This window comes from Octopus sinensis, linkage group LG5 (assembly GCF_006345805.1).
Source record: "Octopus sinensis linkage group LG5, ASM634580v1, whole genome shotgun sequence".
NCBI lineage: Eukaryota > Metazoa > Mollusca > Cephalopoda > Octopoda > Octopodidae > Octopus > Octopus sinensis.
In genome coordinates, this window is record NC_043001.1 from 23,051,723 (window position 1) to 23,073,405 (window position 21,683).

General features: G+C 34.4%; 1 protein-coding gene across 7 annotated transcripts in view; it reads right to left on the reverse strand.

The window, feature by feature from the left end:
* Positions 1-21,683, reverse strand: part of LOC115211745 (glycerophosphodiester phosphodiesterase domain-containing protein 5) — a 226,142-nt gene that overhangs the window by 4,892 nt on the left and 199,567 nt on the right. For all 7 annotated transcript variants that reach the window (XM_036503222.1, XM_036503227.1, XM_036503221.1 and 4 more), the window contains 7 exons: positions 21,011-21,104; positions 17,940-18,085; positions 11,131-11,213; positions 8,388-8,538; positions 5,502-5,723; positions 3,878-4,026; positions 1,783-1,930 (listed from right to left, as the gene is read on the reverse strand). In XM_036503222.1, the coding sequence (XP_036359115.1) occupies positions 1,783-1,930; positions 3,878-4,026; positions 5,502-5,723; positions 8,388-8,538; positions 11,131-11,213; positions 17,940-18,085; positions 21,011-21,104 (993 nt within the window). The remainder of the gene's footprint in view (positions 1-1,782; positions 1,931-3,877; positions 4,027-5,501; positions 5,724-8,387; positions 8,539-11,130; positions 11,214-17,939; positions 18,086-21,010; positions 21,105-21,683) is intronic.

The following is a 21,683-nucleotide window of genomic DNA, read 5'->3' on the forward strand; positions in this document are numbered from 1 at the left end:
CATTTACCAGTAAGAATATCTAAGGCAGCAGTTTTAGCATGGGTTTTCATATGCTTAGCTTTATCTGTGCTTGTTTCCAGTACATCTAATTCTGGGATTTGTTGTATTTGGAATTCACCTAGATATTCCTTTGCCTGTTCTGTTATGATGCTTTCTTGTTTTCGTGCTTTAAGACAAGTTTTAACATCCAATCATCAGAGTTTTTCAGGTAGGTGTTTAGGCTAATTGTGGCAATCTCCATTGTTAATTTCAGTCGTAAAAGTCCACAGCCTCCCTCTTTTCTTGGCAGATAAAGTCGTTCTATATTCTATGCATTGTCAACAATTTTAGTATTTTTCTGTCAAGATTACATATTTCAGTAATTAACCAATTAATGAAATTGAAACTGTAAGTCACAACAGGTATGGCTAATGTATTGATTGCTTCAATTCTGATTCTTGTATTCAGCTCTGACTCAAGTATTGCCCTTACTCTGCAATAATATTCTCTTCCGACTATTTCCTCATCAGTGAATTTTTGACTCCATCACCTTCAAATACCCTTAGGTATTTGTAGCTCTCCACTGGTTCTAACTCCTTATGACAGTCTGCTGGTCAAGAATAACATTGGATGTTTCTGTCATTTTTTCTTTGATAAAGGTAGCTTTTGCTCATTTACCAAAGCCAAATTGCATCCTGATGTCATCACTGAATTGTTTAACAATTGCTAGTAAGCCCTTTAGTTGTTGGTCATTTTTTGCAAAGAGCTCTAAATCATCCATGTAAAGGAGATGATTTATATTTTTATCAAACATTTTATAGCCATATCATACATCATCAAGCAATTTTAAGAGAGGTATTAAGGCTAGACAAAGGAGGAATGGTGACAGAGAGTCACCCTGGAAAATGCCACATGAAAGTCTTACATTATCATTATTATCATTATAATTATCATTATTATTTTTATTATTATTATTATTATTATTATTATTATTATTATTATTATTATTATTATTATTATTATTATCATTATTATTATTATTATTATTGCCATTGCACAGAATCTAATGCTGGAGAGGTACTACAGTTTCAGCTGTTCACTACTAGTGAACTAAAGTAACACCTCTTATTTTTCGAGAACCTCCCAGAGTATTTGAGCAGTTCCAAGCAGTGCTGTTTTCTGCAAGTGCTCCACCGTTATTGCAGCCCCAATTTGTTCCACATACTTAATTGCTTGACCGAGTAATGCATTGTGATCTTGAGCAAAACACTTCATCTCATATAGCTCTGTGATCACTTCGACACACCATGCACCTTTTCAGGCAATGTCAGTTTGATGGAAGGAGGGAATTAATGCACAATACATACATTTGGTCACTATAAACAAATCAGTTGTGTAGGTCATTCAGCAAAAGCTGAGCATTCATATATTATGGGAGAGACCATCATCATCACCATTATTATTATTATTATCATTATCATTATTATTATTATTATTATTATTATTATTATTATTATTATTATTATCATTATCATTATTATTATTATTATTATTATTTTATTATTATTATTATTATTATTATTATCAGTTGTTGATATTATCAGTTATTATCATGCAGTAGTGGCATGATCATCAACATCATGAAATATGCTTATTTTTCTTCATTGAAAGAAAATTAAATTACTGAAAATTTTAATGCATATTAGAATGAGAAACAGATTCCTAAGAGATTTCAAACTAAATGCAAAACATAAAGTTAGACACAAAATTTCAGAAACTTAAAAGGAATTGGTTTAAACTTACCAAATGCCATAATGGTTTTTCAATTTTATTGAGGATGTGACATCTATCTGTTGCTACAGATTGTACACCCAGACACCAATACAGGGAATACAGCCAGTGTGCATTAACTATGTAGACATTAATAGTGATGTTGGATTCAAGATATTCTCTGAAAACAATAAAAATGAACGTAAATAGTCACCAGTTAGAGAAGTCTAAACATGATTTAACTCTATAGATTTATGCCATAGTATATAACACATTAGTGGGTCCTACAATCAACATTAACTGGCTAACAAAGGTAAATGGCCAAACTTAACTCTTCCAGGTGTAGGCATGGTAAGAAGTTTGCTTCCCTACCACATGGTTCCAGGTTCAGTCCCACTGTGTAGCACCTTGGATGCTTGGACAAGTGTCTTCTACTGTAGCCTTGCACTGACCAAAGCTTTGTGAATGGATTTTCTAAACAGAATCTGAAAGAAGCTTGTCATATATATAAGTGTGTGTGTGTGTCTGTCTGTCAGTCTTTGTACCTTACCGACACTTGACAACTGGTATCGGTGTGTTTATGTTCATGTGACTTAGTTGTTTGACAAAGGGTCTAATGGGAAAAGTTCCAGGTTTAAAAAAAAAAACTAAGGACTGGGGTTGATTTGCTTGACTAAAATTCTTCAAGGTGGTGCCCCAGCATGACCACAGTCTAATGACTGAAACAAATAAAAGATAAAAGATGAATCCCTGAATTGAGAGAACTGGCATTAACCCCTTTGGCAACAACTCACCAGAGACTATCTCCAGTTCTATCATACATACTCCATGTTTAACTCATTAGCATTCAGATTCAAATGTATTCAGATTTCAAATGTAATGCTCATTTATTCAGATTGTTTTCAGTTAGTTATGCATTATCTCATACCTTTGAAATTTTGATGATGTGATTGTTTATTTTTTGAATGGCATTACAGGGTAGATGTGAGAGACTAGTTTTGGCCAGTTTGAACATAAAACAAGTAGAATATTTCTGTCAAATATGGTTGGTTGAAATGTTAAAGAGTTAATGTGATCTAAATCTATACATTCCTTCAAACTGTTCCGTTAATTTATGTTCCAAACACCAGCTTAATAATGATAAAATTATTTTACTAAATTCTTCATTATTTCAAAATTAATTGAAAAAATGGCAGTGTATTTTGACAGAAATACGGTAACAATTGAGTTAACCATTCCGTTGGTGTATCAGTTTAGATGATTAAATATCTTTACTAGAAATCTGTAGATAGGATAGACCCAAAAAGATGTGGGACGAAGTGGCAAGAAAGGATCTTCAGATGCTGGGCCTCAATGAGGAGATGACAAAGGACCAAGACTTGTGGTGAGTTGTTGTACCTCAGAAAACACATCAAGCTACATAAAATCTCAGCCATCTATACATATAGGGATGTCCTTTATAGCCATGTCCACACTCCCTCTCTCAGCTAAAAGGTGCTTGACTTGCAGGTGCCAGTACCATGTAAAATGCACTCATGCAGCTGCCACATAAAATGTGCTCATGCTGGTTCCATGTAGGAAGCACCCAGCACACTCTGTAAAGTGGTTGGTGTTAGGAAGGGCATCCAGCCATAGATACCATTCCAAAACAGACAATTGGAGCCTGGACAACTCCCCGACTGGCCAGCTCCTGTCAAGCCATCCAACCCATGCCAGCATAGAAAACAGATGTTAAACGATGATGATAATTACTATAAACTACTGACAACCAGTAACATATCAAGCTATCAATAACATGTCGAGCTTATTCACTTGGTCAGCTGTGATTCTCAACAGTGTAAATAACAGGTAAATACCAGAATCAAATTGGTAAAGAATTCAAAGTATGTACAATGTAGACATTAACTGCAGCAGCATTTTTAATGTTTGTTTGAATGTTCAGGGTAAATTAACTTAAATTGTAAATTCAAAGAGTATGAACAAGAAAATGAAATTTGAGAAGACAAAAAAAACAAGAAAAAAAAACAAAACAAGAATAACTGAGTAATGAAGCATGGGATAAATATGTCTAGAGAAAAAGAATAATGATAAATTGACAAAGCTATGAAATAATAACATTAAAACTTACAGGATTTCAACTTCACTAAGTGTATCATACCTAGCATTGAAATTAGAGATATGCAATTTTATGAGATCTTCAACTGGTAGATAACTTGTCCCGGTTTGTGTAAAATTGGTGGTATTTATTGAATGATAGATTTTGGGGAACCACCAAATCTATAAAAAGTGGAACAGAGGACAAAAGGTTGTTCATAAAATTAGTTGAGATTATATTGGTTTCAAATTTTGGCACAAAGCCAGCAATTTCAGGGAAGGTGGGTAAGTTGATTACATTGACCCCCAGCAACTCAACTGGTACTTATTTTATTGTTCTTGCAAGGATGAAAGGCAAAGTTGACCTCGGCAGAATTTGAACTCAGAATGTAGAGGCGGACAAAATAGTGCTATGCATTTTGCCCGGCGTGCAAACGATTCTGCCAACTCACCACCTTAAATTGGGATTATATTAACTACACATTGGACAAACCAATTATAGACACTTTATAAAATACTTTTTATTTTTTTGTATGTAGTAGTTGTGTTTAAAAGATCTGAATAGAATAGAAGGCTGGAAAACAAACAAGTTAGGAAACACAAGATGCAAATCTTGCCTCAAGGAAAGATACTTTGTCAAAGGGAAAGGATTTGGGGCAAAAATAGAAGAGTTGAAACAGCGTATCGTAGCACAAGCAGTTGTGTTTAAAAAGTGTTAGAAGAAAAGTTTGGTTTGATGTTTCCAAATGTGTCAGAGCTAATATTAAAAAACTACTGCCAACCAAACATCATTAAACATTATGAATACAACATTAGACAACAGACAATACCACCTCTCTACTACAAACTATTATATTAGCAAAATCACAAGCTAGGGAGAGTATATTACTAACAGTAGTTGCTAAAAATTTTACATGAAGATAAATAATTTGAAGATTATGGCATAAAAGGAAAACACTCTAGATTCATGTTATAAGTTTTAGCAATATTAACTACTGTATTTTCCAGCCTAAGAGCACATACACTACTGGTTAGGGTGTTACATTCAGGATTGTGAGATTGAGGTTTCAATTCTTAGACCATGTTGTGCATTGTTGTCTTGAGCAAAACACGTCATCTCACGTTGTTCTGCGATCACTTCAACACCTGACATGAGCCTTGATTTGTTGAAAGGAGTGAGCTAATGTACAACACATACATTAGATCACTATAAACAAATCAGCTGTGCAGTTTGTTTAGCAAAAAAGCTGAACATTCATACATCATCTTTGGCAGGAGAGCCTATCATTTTCCAGTACAAAAGTTAATGTTGTATATTGTGTAAACACATAGTGTAAACATTTCATCCTGCTACATTTTGCATAGAACTTTTGGTCCTCAAAACTTGTCCAGTATAAGTTGACCTTTTTTTTTGGCTGTAACTTTTGGGTTGAAAATTCAACTTGTATACTAGAAAATATAATATGCTAATATTGCTAGAACTTTCAATTTTATGTGCAAACTTTTATCCAGGATATCAATAATGTTCGTAAAGCACTCCGTACAAAGAAGGAAACTGTGTCATCTATCAACATATAAATAACAGAAACTAATTGACATGTCAAAACTAGCATATTTCATACAGATGCAAGTAATAAGAAAGCAAAAAAAAAATCTACCTGTTTAGGAAGAATTCCAGTGTTCAGTATCACATCAACAGCTTTTTTATAAGCTGTATGGTAATAAGGATTTTCCTTGACTGGGATTTGTACGTCTATAAAAATATTCTTCCCTGTCAAGTTTGCTAAGTCAATCAATTCTTCCAAAGACATAATGGTTTGGTTATTGTAGATTTCCTTTGTTTTGTCAGTAAGAGATCCAACAACATCCATTGGATCTTCCTAATATGCAGACAAATATATATAAGAAAGCAAGATCAGCAGAGAAAACTTGAGAAAGAAAATTATCATATAAAATATGAATCTGTTTAGTAAAATTCTTGGCTTTGGGAAGGATTAACTGGTAGAAATTTAAGATTGAGAATGTAATGAATATCATGAAGTAAGCATTATCATTAAGCATTATTCATTTGTTTAGTTGTTTATTTTATATTTGGTTTTCTAAACTGGCTTAGGTTAGACATGTACTTATTTGAGACAGTATTTTATATTCGAATGCCTTTCTTGTCACCAACCTTTAATTATATTACAAGTACAGGTGTTATTTTTATATTTCACTACTTCCAAAATTCAAAGTTATGAGACTTAATGTAAGCACAACACCATATCATTATTCATTTTAATGTTGTTGTTATTATTATAATTAATCAGTTTAGATAATCTCATGCAAAGAAGTGGAAATAACAACTACCCACACATACAAATATGTACAAATACTCACACACACACACACACACACACGCGGGTGCGCACTCACACACATACACACATGCTCTCACACACACATACACACACGCTCTCACACACACACACACATGCTCACACACACACACGCTCACACACACACACTCTCTCTATATATATATATATATACTTTTGCTGCTTAAAATAAAGCATATTACTCTACCACTGGTATTTGAGTACTCTTTTTTCCACCTTGTTTCACATTTATGTGTTTACTCCGGTATATATATATATATATATATATATATATATATATATATATATATTTCTCTCTCTCTCACACACACACACACACATGCACACAGGTTTAGAAATAGTTTCTGTTTATAAAATAAATGGATAATACTTAATCCTGTTAGCATTCAGATTACACTGTCAAATATAGTCCTTCCTACTAAAGGTACAAGGCCTGAAATCTTGTTGGGGCAGGACTAGATTAAATTAACCCCAATGCTAAACTGATTGAGTATTTCATCAACCCCAAAAGGATGAATGACACAGTTGACTCATTTTACTAAACAAACTCAGATTCTAAATGATAGTTTGAACTCAGAATGTAAAGCCAGAAGAAATGCTGCTAAGCCTTTTGTCCAGTATGCTGATGATTCTGTCAGCTCACCACCTTATTCTGTCAAATATAATGCTTATTTGCATTGATTTGAATTAATCGTGCATTATTTTGCAACTTTTAAAAATATAACTTATCTATGGAATGACATTGTAAGGTAGATGTGAGAGGCAGGATCTGGCCTGTTTGAGCATAAAAGATGTAGAATATTTGGGCCAGATATGGCCTGTTTAAATATTAAGGATATCATACCATAAAGAGTGTAGAACATATGAAATAAATTTAGAACAGACAGCAAAAATGCTGGAAAAAAATCTAGCAGTAAGATTAAAATAAAGCTAAATAACACACTCAAAATTCAACATAACAGAGACATGAGATACCATCCACACTTTTTCCAAACTCTATTATTAGCTGCTAAGCTGGGAAAGTATTGATTTTTAATCATGCTTTGACTGTGGTATAACAAATTGCTGGTATCAAAACTAAAAGTGAGCCATATCTATTATTATTTATAAATTTCAGTAAGTTTAGCATGATTAAAGAAAACGTAACAGGCAATATTTAATCATATAACTGGTTTAAACGAATAAAAAGTACCAACAAGTAGATGTTGTAAGGTGTCTAGTAAATATACAATAGTCACAGAGTCTCTTTCTCACTCCCCTATATGCTTTTCTCTTTCTTTTCTTCTGATGAAGGACTATTGTCCAAAACATTAAGACATTCTCTCTTTTCATTGAAGCATTAGGCTAACACTGCATTTGTTAAAATTTGTTCCTCTTGCATTTTCATTTTTATTGTTCACTGTGTGTATGTATATGATTTTTCTTTGAGCCTTATTCATTTTCTTCTTAAGAGAGTTCAAGCTCGTTACTAACAAAGCAACAAGACTTTTTAGTCAAAAGAGTTTCCAGTGTTTGAAAATATGAGGTTGAGGTGTGCATCTGTTCTCCTAAAGAATCTCAAATGTCTTACATTCCAATCTGAGAATGTCTTACAAATCTTCACTGTGCCATTAACAGATTGGATTTGGAGAATCTGCACCAGTTTATTTAATCATTTACAAGTGTGTGACTGAGGGTATGTGTGTGTGTGTGTATACATACATGCATACATACATACATACATACATACACACACACACATATATACACACATACATACAGTAGTGCTCTCAACTGGGGTCAATGTAAGACTTTATTGTTAAAATTTATGAGCAAAAAAATGCTTATACTTCTACAATAAACAAAATATTTTAGCAATTTTTTTAATACAATTCCTAATAATATCTAATTATAGAAATATAATAGGATTTTAAGAACATCAAATGACTAGGAAACAGGTCAGGATTGGTGACAGGAAAGGCATCCAGCTGTAAAAATCTGCCTCAATAAACTCTTCCTAATCCATGCAAGCATGGAAAAGGGGATGTTTAAACCAAGATGATGATAATCATAAGAAATTTGTATTTCTATATTTATGAATATTTTCAGAAAATTTTAGAACTAAATAAAACTTATTACAAAAATAATGTCCATACAAGAAACTTTAAATACTCTTAGATAACTTACCTTCAAAAACCAGCTTCCAGCATTGAGTTTCCGCAATTCATCAAATGTAAATGTAGAAGCATCATCATCCACTCGGTCGGGATATACTTCTTCAATATTGGTTGTTCGTCGTAATGTTTTGTCATGTAAAATAAACGGAATTCCATCTAAACTGTAAGAAAATATTTCAAATGACAATTGTATGATTATCTGTGGTCAAACTTCCTTACTATCACTTCTAACCACACACATACTATATTACAAGGGCCCCAGTTGATCTGATCAACAGAGCAGCCAGCTCATAGAATTAACATGCTAAGTGGCTGAGCACTACAGACATACGTTCCCTTAATGTACCTCTCAGGGAGATTAAGAGTAACACAGAATGAGGCAAAACTGGCCCTTTGAAATACAAGTACAACTCATTTTTGCTAACCGAGTGGACTGGAGCAATGTGAAATAGAGTGTCTTGCTCAAGGACACAATGTGGCACCAGAAACCAAACTCACAGCCTTACAATCATGAGCCAAATATCCTAACCACTAAGCCATCTGCCTTCACTAAACCACACACACACACACAGAGTTATGGATAATAGATATTTTGATTGTTTATGGGTGGAGGTCTGGTTCTTCCACCACCATGTCATCATGGTTGTAAAATGAACTTCTAAGCCAATAATTACATGCTGGCATTTATACTCTTATGTAGTGCTTCAAGATGTTCTAAAAACAGAATATATATATATTATATATTGTCCCTTTCCCTCTAGTATATATATATATATATATATATATATATATATATATATATAAGATTCCATTGAATTAGGTACTTAAACATAGGCACCTTGCTATGACAGTATAATCCACACACAATATTAATTGGATATTGAATATCAAGACTCCATGCAGGGGTGCTTGTACCTGATATTCCTGCCATATGTGCATACAATGCAACCCAGCTAAGTGAAGATATCTGCTCCTGATATTCTGCCACAGATATGTCAAAAGAAACAATGTAAATATTTTTAGTTCCATTATTGATGTGAAATGCTTGTATCCATTATGTTTGAAATCTATGCAGTTATCTGACGGGAATGGTTTCTTTCAAATGATGTAATGTTTTCATTAATCAATTAAAGGAGTTACTTGAAATGGCTGTAATGAAGTGATACCAGGTGATACCTGTACATCTTTGTCACTCACTTACACACACACACACACACACACACACACACACACACCCACACCCACACACACACACACACACACACACACACACATATTTAAGCTTATCTGTACAGATTATTTATAGAGTTCAGAGCTTCAGAGCCAGTACTAAAAGTTATGTTTTGTATATGAATATGTGTATGTAAACAATATGATTGAAGATAGAAAAACAGGTAATGAGTGTAGATGCATATTTCAAGAGTTATTGACCTTTCATCATCCATAAATAAACTGCTTAAATACCCACTAAGTTTAGGATATTTTTCTTTTATTTCATTTATTTGTTTCAGGCATTTGACTGCGGCCATGCTGGAGTACCAACTTTAGGACTTATTCTTTGTAAGCCTAGTACTTATTCTATTAGTCTCTTTTGCTGAACCCTTAAGTTACGGGGATGTAAACACACCAACATTGGTTGTCAAGCAATATTACGGAGCCAAACACAGACACACAAACATACACACACACACACTTATATATACGACAGGCTTCTTTCAGCTTCTGTCTATCAAATCTACTCACAAGACTTTGCTTGGCCCAAGGCTATAGTAGAAGACACTGTGTAACACTACTGGATAGACCAATTTACATATTAAACACATTCCTGGTAAATGGTGTGTAAATATTAATTGCTAGCAAGGTCACTGTATTTTGTTTTGCAGCCATAATATACTACCAAGTATATTAAAGGTTCCCAAGTCAATAATATCTTGCTTTTTGTTTTAACAGTGTGATGTTCTCATTTTTAATCTTATCTCTACAGATTTTCTATAGAGTTCAGAGCCACCACTGAAAGTTACAATGCTTTGTATACAAATACATTTACAAAAACAATGCAACCAAAGACAGAAAAATAGATAATGGTTGTATATGCATGTTTCAATGCATTTGTAGACAGTTGATGGTTTGGATGTGGTGGTAGTGGAAGAGCAATAACTCTTGAAATAGGATCACCAAGCTCTATCAAGAGAGTAACTGTAATGTGTCCACGGGGATGGTATCTATGGTTCTGTAATCAACTATGATGCAAGCTCCCAATTCAAATTGATAATAATGGAACTGGATGGTGACAGAGAGTCATTTTCTGTCACTAATTCTCACCTGTTTTTAAAGGGAGTTTTCATTGCACTTGTCTCTGAAAGCATAACTGTCAAATGATTTGTTTACAGGGAATTGGCAACAGACAACAATGACTCTGGCTCAGCATATTTTCATTCAAGTGCAGAATGTAAACACACACACACACACAAACTTTGTACAGATTCCATGTATCAATTTAACTAAGAAATCATTGGTTAATCCAGGACTATAATAAAAAACACTTGCACAAATTGCTGTACAGATGGACTGAACCCAAAACCATATGGTTGAGAAGTGAACTTCTTGACCACATAGCTATTACTGCATCTTATTTAACCACAAATATTTCTAGTAGGGAAAACTGAATCACCAGTTATCAGCAATGGGTCATAACTGAGAAATAACTTACAGAATTTATATTTCAAAATGTAGAAAGAAACAATGTAATTTACCTTATTCGTACATCTGACTCAAATCCATAGACACTTTGGTTCGCAGCTAATTGGAATGCAACTAAAGTATTCTCAGGTGCAACCTTGCAAGAAAATTTTTAAAATACAAAAGAACTGAATTTAAATTTGGTTAAATATAATCCAACAGTAACATATTGAGAGATTTCTAGCTAAAAAAATACTGTGTCTAATTTTAAAATATTGGTGAACTTTATTTATTACAATTTAATTACAAGGAAACAAGAAACAGAAAAAGAAATATAAGATGGTGGGAGAGGAAGTAATGGGCCACACCCCCCAGAATAAATGGCATGTTCAGCTACATCCCACAGATATGACCACAATGGTATTGCTGCAGAGAATGGCTAGTGACACTTGCTACAGCAGCCACTTCACCTTGTAGGGTTCATTCTCATACAGGCTACCATTATCTCAATTTTGCAGACAAAAACAGTAGTGCAGGATCTGAGAACAGCTGAGGTCTCAGCAGTGACCAACACAAACTGATAGCAGCCCATCAGACCCCTGTATTTATTGATTCGTCTTTCCTTTGCATTACAGACAATCTGTTGCTCCCCCACTCCATTTTCTGCTACTTTATTCCCATCCTACTTTTTCTTCTCCTGTTTTAAATTCAAGTGTTTTCTCTCATCTTCACTGATGAATATGGCCAAGAAATGCAGTACATTAAAATGGAATGTCAATCTTTTAAAAATATTATTATTATTACTATTATTATTTATTGTTAAGGCAGTGAGCTGGCAGAATTGTTGGCATTCCAAGGCTATAGTAGAAGGCACTTGCTCAAGGTGCCACACAGAGTGACTGATGTATACTTCTATCACATTTCAATCATTTTCCCATTTCTTCCTTCCTTTCCTTTATGTATTCTGTCCTTGTGATGTCCCCACTCATCTTATGTCCCTCTTGCTAATAAAAGAAATTAGTATTATTATTATTATTATCATTGTTATTATTTACATAGGCTCAAAACTGGAAGTTTTGGAGAAGTACTCTATTCTATGAACCCTCAAAAAGATGGAAGGCAAAGTTCACTTCAGCTTTGAACTCAGGAGAAAATACCACAAAGCATTTATTCCAATATTTTGACGATTCTACCAAAACCACAACAACAATAATAATTATATTCATTCCAACTCATTGCTTTGTTTCTCAGTTATATTTGTATTTGATAGAATAAAAGATGCACAGACATATTAGATGCATCCCAATTTCAGCAGTGCATGTTCAGGAAAAAGCAAGTATCAGGGACAAAATTAGCATATGGAAGGTTCAACTCCACATATAGGAGCAGGGGTGATTTTTTGAGACATCTTTTTGGAACACAATGCATCTTATATTCCATCAAATATGGTACTTCTATTGACATGTATGATTTCAGACACATTCAAAGTTATCTCCCTTACTCACTCAACTAATAATATTTTACTTTAGTCATGTGATCTGTAACGGAAAAAATCATGAAAATAATAGATTTATTACATATATTCAGTCAACACCTCTTTATAATTACATTATAATTACTTTATAATTACATTTGGGTTAAACTATATATTATTATCATTATAAAGGCGGCAATCTGGCAGAATTGTTACCATGCCAAACAAAATACTTAGCAGCATTCCTTCTGGCTGTACATTCAGAGTTCAAATTCAGTTAAGGTCAACTGTATCTTTCATCCTTTTTGGGTCAATGAAAGAAGTACCAGTTGAGCATTGAGGTTGATGTAATGGACTGTCCCCACTCGCACAAAATTACAGGTCCGGTGCCTAGTAAAAAGGATTATTATTGTGGATGTTGCTCTTATTACTTCACTGTTTTCAATTTCCTGTTTACTCATAAAGTCTAGAAAGAAGGACAATACCCATGACCTTTGCAGCACCTTCAAGACCAGTGAGTTTCATGAAGCTAATTTTCTGTTTCTATTGTCTTCAAGGACAATGTCTGATTGTTTGTATCTCTATTTCTATGAGTATTGATGGAACATGTTACAGAGAATTGTGTAGTGATATTAATTGGTCACTGGTTCTCAGACATGCTTAATTAATAAAATATCAATGATTTTGATTTTCATTTCGTTGAGGAATTATACTGAGAAACCTAATTATCTAAGTTTACACATTTAGATTTGGCCAATAATAAACATCAACTTTTACTGTATTGTAACCACAAGGCTTACATTTAAAGTTTCCACAGGTTTTAAAGACTGTATGCCTTGTGACCCTGGCTCAGTTTTGAGTTGTTAACATGTAACTTAGTTTCCTTGATAAGCACTTTTCACCACCACCACCACTACCATCATCACCATCATCATTTAATGTCAGTTTCCCATGCTGGCATGTGTTGGATGGCCTGACAGAATTGGCAAGGTTAGGGGCAACACCAGGTCCTATACCTTGCTTTTGGCTTTGTTTCTACAACTGGATGCCCTTCCTAATGCCAAACACTTTACAGAGTGCACTGGATACTTTTTATGTGGCACCAGCACCAGTGTTTTTTACATGATACCATTACTACTGTTTTTTCACATGGAAGCATCACCACAGTTTTTTACATGGCACCATCACCTGTGCTTTTTATGTAGCACCAGTAAATTTTTACATGGCACTGTGGTTTTAGGATATCAATTCTGTTATGGAGAATGGGTCTTCTAACCTACATGTGAGTTTCTTGTTCTAATGTTCTGAAAAATTGCCCATATATGGGCTTGTCAATCAGTACTTTCTTCATAAAAATTTGAATTGCTTTCTTCACTTGCAGTTTAATGAGGTTAATAGTAGTGTCACTACAGTAGGTGAGATGTCTCCTTTACAAAAGTTGAATTTGTAATGTCCTGGCTAATGTGGAAAAGGAACTGTTATTTCATTTCTAGATAACCACACTTCTTAGTGGATCTTTAACAACTAAAAAATATTTGCCTAGCTAGGATTGGCACAGGCTACTGACTGGTTTCTTCATATTGTTATGACATGCTCGTGTTAATCAGAAAAAAACGTTTACTGCTCTTTGTAAACTAAATAGCTTGAGTTGTATTGTGTCAGATGTTGTTTGTAAGGCTGTAAAGTAATTATCATCAGTGTTGTGGTCATCACCATCATTGTTTTAATGTCCACATTTCAAAGCTAGCACGCTCAGATGCCCTTCCTGTTGCGAACCAGCACCTGTCTCCATGCAAGATATTACCCCTTGGTTAGATATGGTTTTTTCTTTCACAAAAGACAACAAATGAATCACATCCTTTGTATGTTGGTGATGCTTGTTGACAGCTATCATGTGATGTCAAGACAAACACATACACACACGATCAGATGCATGAATGCATGCATATATATATATATATATATATATATATATATATATATAGTCCAACCCATGCCAGCATGGAAAATGGATGTTAATCGATGATGATGATGATACACATGTTACTCTTTTACTTGTTTCAGTTATTTGACTGTGGCCATGCTGGAGCACTGCCTTTAGTTGAGCAAATCAACCCCAAAACTTATTCTTTGTAAGCCTAGCACTTATTCTATCAGTATCTTTTGCTGAACTGCTAAGTTACAGGGATGTAAACACATCAGCATCGATTGTCAAGTGATGTTGGAGGGACAAACACACACACACACACATATATATATACACACATTGTGAGACATGTTTTCTTAGTTTGAAATTTTCTTTTACAGTTTGCAGTCACTCTAATTTATTATAATGAATCTCTTATTTCACTTTAATATAATTATTATTATTAATAGTAAAACTGTGAACTCTGAAAACTATTACATACCACACAATAAATCAGACACTTAACAATTGTACAAGTGAAAAAGGTAAGGAGGAAGTAGCTGCAGACTATTCCAGAGTATTTTAGAGAAGGAATGGTTCAGCATCAGCATCATCATCATCAGCAGCAATTAATATCCACTCTCCATGCTGGCATCGGTTAGATGGTTTGACTGGAACTGATGAGCCAGAGAGCTACACCAGGTTCTAGTCTGATTTGACATGGTTTATACAGCTGGATGTCCTTCCAATGCCAATTTGACAATTCAAATTCTTTTTTAACAGTTCATATGAAGAACAACTAAGTATTTTGGTTGAATATGAAAGCATCATGGTCAGTCATCAAAGCAACATGAAATTTTCAGCTAAATTTCCAACAAATAAGATATCAAATTCAGGCCTTAGCATAAAATTACTAAATATGTTAAGCAGGAGAATACATGCCCACCATGTTCAGTACTCTGAAATAAACTGATTTAGTGTCCAAATGTAGTATCATATTTGTAATCATCAATGAAACAACAGCAAAGGAAACAACAGCTAGTTTAGTCAGCAGCCCTTTAGCACTTAACCAGGCCATATCCAGTCAAAATATTCTACAAGTTTAATGTTCAAACTGATCAGATCTCGCATCTTCCAGAATGTCATATTGAACACGAACAATCACATCATCAAAATCTCAAGCCTAGAAAATAATGCAGTATTAATTCAAAACGATGTGAATAAATACACATTACATCTGATTGAGTAATCTAAACTCTAAAAGGTTAAAATGGCAATGAAACACGAGCCACATCTGCAGTTACTGAGAATGACTCAATCAACCTTCTTGTAAAGAAAGACAAACCATAAGAAAACACACAATTCACTATCATGGTGGTTGTTTAACCCCAGGTCGGTTGTGACTGATTAGACCTATAACCAAAAGCATTCAAGACAGGACAATCCTGTCCTTTCAAGGGTATCTAAGAGTACATTATCCAATGTAACCTTTGGCTGCTATTTCTAGCAGGTCAAGTGACCTCATAATTCATTTAGCATTTAAACCGGCCATATCCATATTATGTTCAAACTGACCAGATGTATCCTCTGACACCAACCTGACAATATCATTCTAAAAATTAACAGTTACCTCATCAAAATCTCAAAGCTGCAAGATAATGCATGATTAATTCAAAACAAAGTGAACAAATAAGCATTATTTTTGACAGAATAATATGAATGCTAAAGGATTAGTTTGTTGCTTACAGGTTCATTAGACCAGAGTTTCTTTCAGTTTCTATGGGGTTTAAGAGTACAACACTCCTCCACTATAGAGAACTGCAGCCCATTTCAGGATTAAAACCACTTCCTCTGGGATTACTTTTCAGCTGAATGAAATGGGGCATGTGAAATGAAATGCCTTGTTCAAACACACTATGCACAAGATCAAGAATTGAACCAATGCCTTTATCAAAAGGCCACACACCAACATAATTGCAAAGCGGTCACATTGAATGACTAACTATTCATTAGTTTTACAAGTTGGGCTTATGTCTTTTAATGGGCAAAAGCTGCACCAGACTGACACCTTTGACTTCCTTAACAATGTAAAAGCTACAATAACCTCCAGCGTACACTATTTATAATGAAAAATGCTGTTCGCTGCTAAAGTACACTCACACACAAATTCAGTAAAATTAGATTCTACTCAAATTACATTCCATATAGCAACCCACCCAACTCCATCAATTTACAAGCTGAATATTGATCGAAAGACAATAAATGGATGTGTACTAACGATGTGTCTACTAACACCAAATATTCATTACTTTCTAAAACAAATAAAAGGAAATCTATTTTAACAAAAAACAGAAAAACAACAAGATACACTGAACAATGGTGAAAATACTATTAATAGATTTGTAGCAGAAGATATTCTGATATTTTTAGACTTGATTATTTAAAGTTCCTGGTTCTACAAGACATGTCTGAGACATTTGAGAACCAAACTTGATACTTTGCAATATTCAATATAAGTGTAGACATCACTGTGTGGTTAAAAAGTTTCCTTCCCATCTGCATGGTTTCAGGTTCAGTCCCACTGTGTAACATCTTGGGTGTCTTCTACTTTAACCCTGTCAATATACATATGCTTCAGAGAAAAGCATTAGTCAAGTAGAGAGTGTAATGAGAGATTACATAAATGACAAGAGAACCAGAAATTACGTTATGAACTTCATTAGCTTACAGCTGTTTCTGGTACAATATGCAAGGAACTCATAGTTGAGTGTTTGAGTATCACTTTATAATAGAAACAGTGGTAACCTAATGAAGTTCATTACATCATTTCTTGTTCCTTATCATTTATATTTGTTTGTTTGTTTGTTTGTGTGTGTGTGAGAAAGAGGGAGAGAGAGTATGTATACATTTATGTCGCCTTGTCTTGACAACACATGATAGTTGTGTCACTGTCATACAAAGTAGTATCATTCATTACCAATATTCTGCATAAACCTGTCCACTGATGGGGTAATAGTGATTTGCATGGAAGCAGGTAAGGGTTGGTGACAGGAAGGGCATCCAGCAATAGAAAAATCGGTCTCATTAAGCTCCATCTGACTCATGTAAGTATTGCAAAGTGGTCATTAACTCTTTCGTTACCAACCCGGCCAAAACCAGCTCTGGCTCTTGTTTTCATAAGTTTTGCATTAAAATATACCACCAAACCTTAGTCGCAATTTATGTTCCTAACACTAGTTTAATGATAACTAAGTTATTTTACTAAATTCTTTGTTATATTTAAAATAATTGAAAGAAACACAGAGCATCTCAAAATAAATACAATAACGAAAGGGTTAAAACTATGATGATGATGTTGATTTTCCATTTCTTTCCATTTGAATGTTATAAGAGATAAAATCTGCCTTTTTTATCTTTCTGTAGTTAATGAACCAAGAACCAAGGACATACTACTGAAAATAATTATCATTTTAGAGCTTTAAAATAAATAAGAGAATACATACCCCTGACGCACCTCGGTGGGCAAACAATCTTGGTCTGGAAGGCAAGCTGTCTGCTGGTCGAACACATGGAGAGTCAATAAATAGTGGAATGATATAGAGGCCAACAAGAATTGCCATGTATGCCACTGCAGTTAATAGTTTTAAACCTATATGGGAAAGAAAACAAAAAAAGCAATATTATATTATTTAATTCCATTCAATAGGGAACAAAATTACAAGGAACAACGGTAAGCTTCTGTGTGAAGGTAAATGTGCATGAATGCAAGCATGCATGCATTCATATATACATACATAGATATGTATGTACATACATACATATGTACATATACACACACATACATACATCAGTACCGGTGACATGTGACAGCAACAGCACTGGTAACACATAAGAGGCACCCATGCCACAGACACATAAAAGGCGCCCAGTACAGAGTGGATGGTGTTAGGAAGGGCATCCTGCCATAGAGACCAAGCTGAAATAGACTGGAGCTTGATACAGCTCTCTGGCATACTAGTACCTGTCAAACTGTCTTACTCATGCCAGCATTGAAAATGGACACTAAATGATGCTGGAGATGATGGTGATGATATATATATATATATATAGGAACAAGCAAAACATGTTTGGTCATGGGGAAATAGTCCATTGTTTGGAAACTAGTGACAGTTGGCAAGAGGAAGAGCACCCAGCCAAAGAAAATTTACCTTAATAGACTCCAACCAACCAATGCAAGCATGGAAAACAGGACGTGATGATGATGATGGTGGTGGTGGTGGTGATGCGTATGATGATGATGATGATGATGATGATATATTTGAAAACACTGAATAAGGGTGATTTTTCTGATAATTTGATGAGTAGATGTTTGCAAAGTGTCATTTTGTAAAATTCTCATCATTAAAGGAGAAAATAACTGGTTTACAGAGAAATTGAGGCAAACATAAAAATAGTTGTCTAGTCTAATTTTGGGGTGCTGTGGAAGAGGTAAACCTATGAAGATATTGGATCTTCAAATGTGGGGTCTCATGGAGGTAATGACAAGCAATTGTGACCTCTGGTGATTTGCTGTGCTTGAGAAGACTAATCAAGTGAAATCATAGTTGTGGGTATTGTTGGTGACACATAAAAGGCACTAACTAAACTCTTGGAGTGGTTGACATTAGGAAGAGCATCCAGCCATGGAAACCAAGCCAAAATCAAACTGGAGCCTGGTACAGCTCTCCAGCTTATCAGATCCAGTCAAACTGTCTAACCCATGCCATCAGGGAGGAAAGTGTACACTAAATGATGATGATGAGTATGTATGTGTATATATATAAACTAAGTCAGATTAAAATGTAGGAAGCAAGATATGGTCACCTGGCCTGTCTCAGGCCATTACAACCTGCTCTGCTCACATTATGTTGTGGCAAGAGTCACAACAGCCCCTGCGAGAATAGACTTGATTGAATCACTATAAACAGTAGCGGTCTGAGTGAAAGACAGAGAAGAGGCATTAATTGCAGGAAGTCATAAGGTTTCGTTTTGGTAGTTTGTCAGAATATCATTTGTTGATTCATGAACAGTTCAAGGAGAGTTTGTTGGAATGTTATGTTGTTACCCTGCTTCGTTATATGTTTATTGTTACTACATGGTTATAGTGTAAACAAGTATCGTCATAATTAGTGGTGATACTACAATAATTGGTGACGAGTAACTACATTACAATATTATTATCAAGGAAAGAAAGCATAAAACCAAGATGAAAATGATGATGACGATGAGGAGTGTGTGTGTGTGTGTATCTGCAAGTCTGTGTTTTTATTAACTCAATAAAATCATTACCCTATACTTGGCTATTGTTATAATTGTGTAAGAGGGGTAGAAATGGTGGCAGATTAAATGCTGTATTGCAGTGTTTAGTTGAAACTTTCCCATTCTGAAATCAAATTATATTTTATTCATTTCTTTTTACCTTTTTATTTCAATATAAACTTTGTTTACAGTTATACATGTATTCACAATTTTATGAAAAGAAAAAAAAAAATTTTTAATGGGACATCAGAATTGAACCATGAAATCAAGAAGGGATCAATAGTTTATTTGGGATTACATTCATGGGGATCAGCAAAGGATGCAAAAAAAAAGAAAAACTGATCTCTGAACAACTCGCCAAGTTACAGATACTCTTCTGATTCTCACAGAAGACAAACTGAACAAAATAACTGGTTCATGAGCTAGAAACTTGTAACCAATGATGCTATTGTTCACAAGTTGCAATATAAAATATACGAATCCTGCTTTTAACTGTTATCTAAATGCTGATCAATCACACACAAAAGAAAAGAAACTCATAATCCTATTTTTTATAGTCTAAGTAAAGGTAAATCTATTTGTCAATATATATAAATATCTATTTTCTTGTTTATCTTCTGAATATATTTAGTTTTTGTATCTCTCTCTCTCTCTCTCTCTCTCTCTCTCTCTCTCCTCTCTCTCTCTCTCTCTCTCTACGTGTGTGTGTGTGTATGTACATATTTATATATATCAAGCCTTATCTACATCACTAATCCTTTATTCATGGTCACTGGGACTGTTGGCAAGAAGTAAGGAAGTCACTCTCAAAAACAAAATCTGTAGAAAACATGTAAAAAAAATCTGAAATCTACTGAAGACTCCCAAGAACCAGGTGGTGGTGGTAGCAGGATTAAACTGGTCAAAGGATTAAGCCAACCACCTAAGGATTCAGAACACAAACAACCAGAACAAATTCCACAATGCATCACATCTGATGGTCTAACGATCCTGTCAACCCCCTACGATGCACTCAGAGTTTATCTTATTAACCCTTCCAAAAGGATGGAAGAGAAAGTTGACCTCAGTGAGATTCGAACTTAGGAATATAGATAGGTGAATCAAATGCCATTTATGCTACACTAACAAGGTATGAACACCAGAAAATTAGGAAAATGAAAAGTGTCATTGTATTTGAGATAGAATTTAATAAGTCTGTTTTCTTTAACGACAACATTTTCAGAAATAAATTTGTATATGTCTGACAAAGATTTTTGAAATGACAAAATATACTTACAGAATTGGTCTAAGCTGTACCACTGTCTTATCAGAATACAAGAGAGAATAGTAAAGATCACAACCAGACCAATATGAATAAAAGGACCAAAGATCTGGAAAATAATCAAAGAAAATAACTCAACTAAAAATAATAACTTTAATGGTAAAGTCATCATCATTGTTTTAACATCTACTTTTCCATGCTTGCATGGGTTAGATGCAATTTGTTATGGCAAACTTTCTATGGCAAGATGTCCTTCCTATTGCCAATCTTGATCCGTTTCTAAGTAAGGTAGTATTTCTCCATGACTACACATATTTCCACAGAAGATTGGAAAAGAATGATATTGCTTGCATGATGGTGACACTTGTTTACAACTATCACATGACGCCAAGGACAAAATGTTGTCTACACATACACTGAGTGGGATTCTTTCAGTTTCTCTCTGCCAAATCCATTCACAAGGCTTTGGTTGGTCCAAGGTCATTGTAGAAGACACTTGCCCAAGGTGTCACACAGTGGGGCTAAATTTGAAACCATGTGGTCAGGAAACAAACTTCATATTATGCAGCTACATCTGTGCCTACAGCCACAACTGATACTCCATATGATATCTATGTCAAAAAAGTAACCACTATACTGCTTTGTAAAGACTTTCCTTTCGTAATTGTGACAATTTGATCTTCGAATT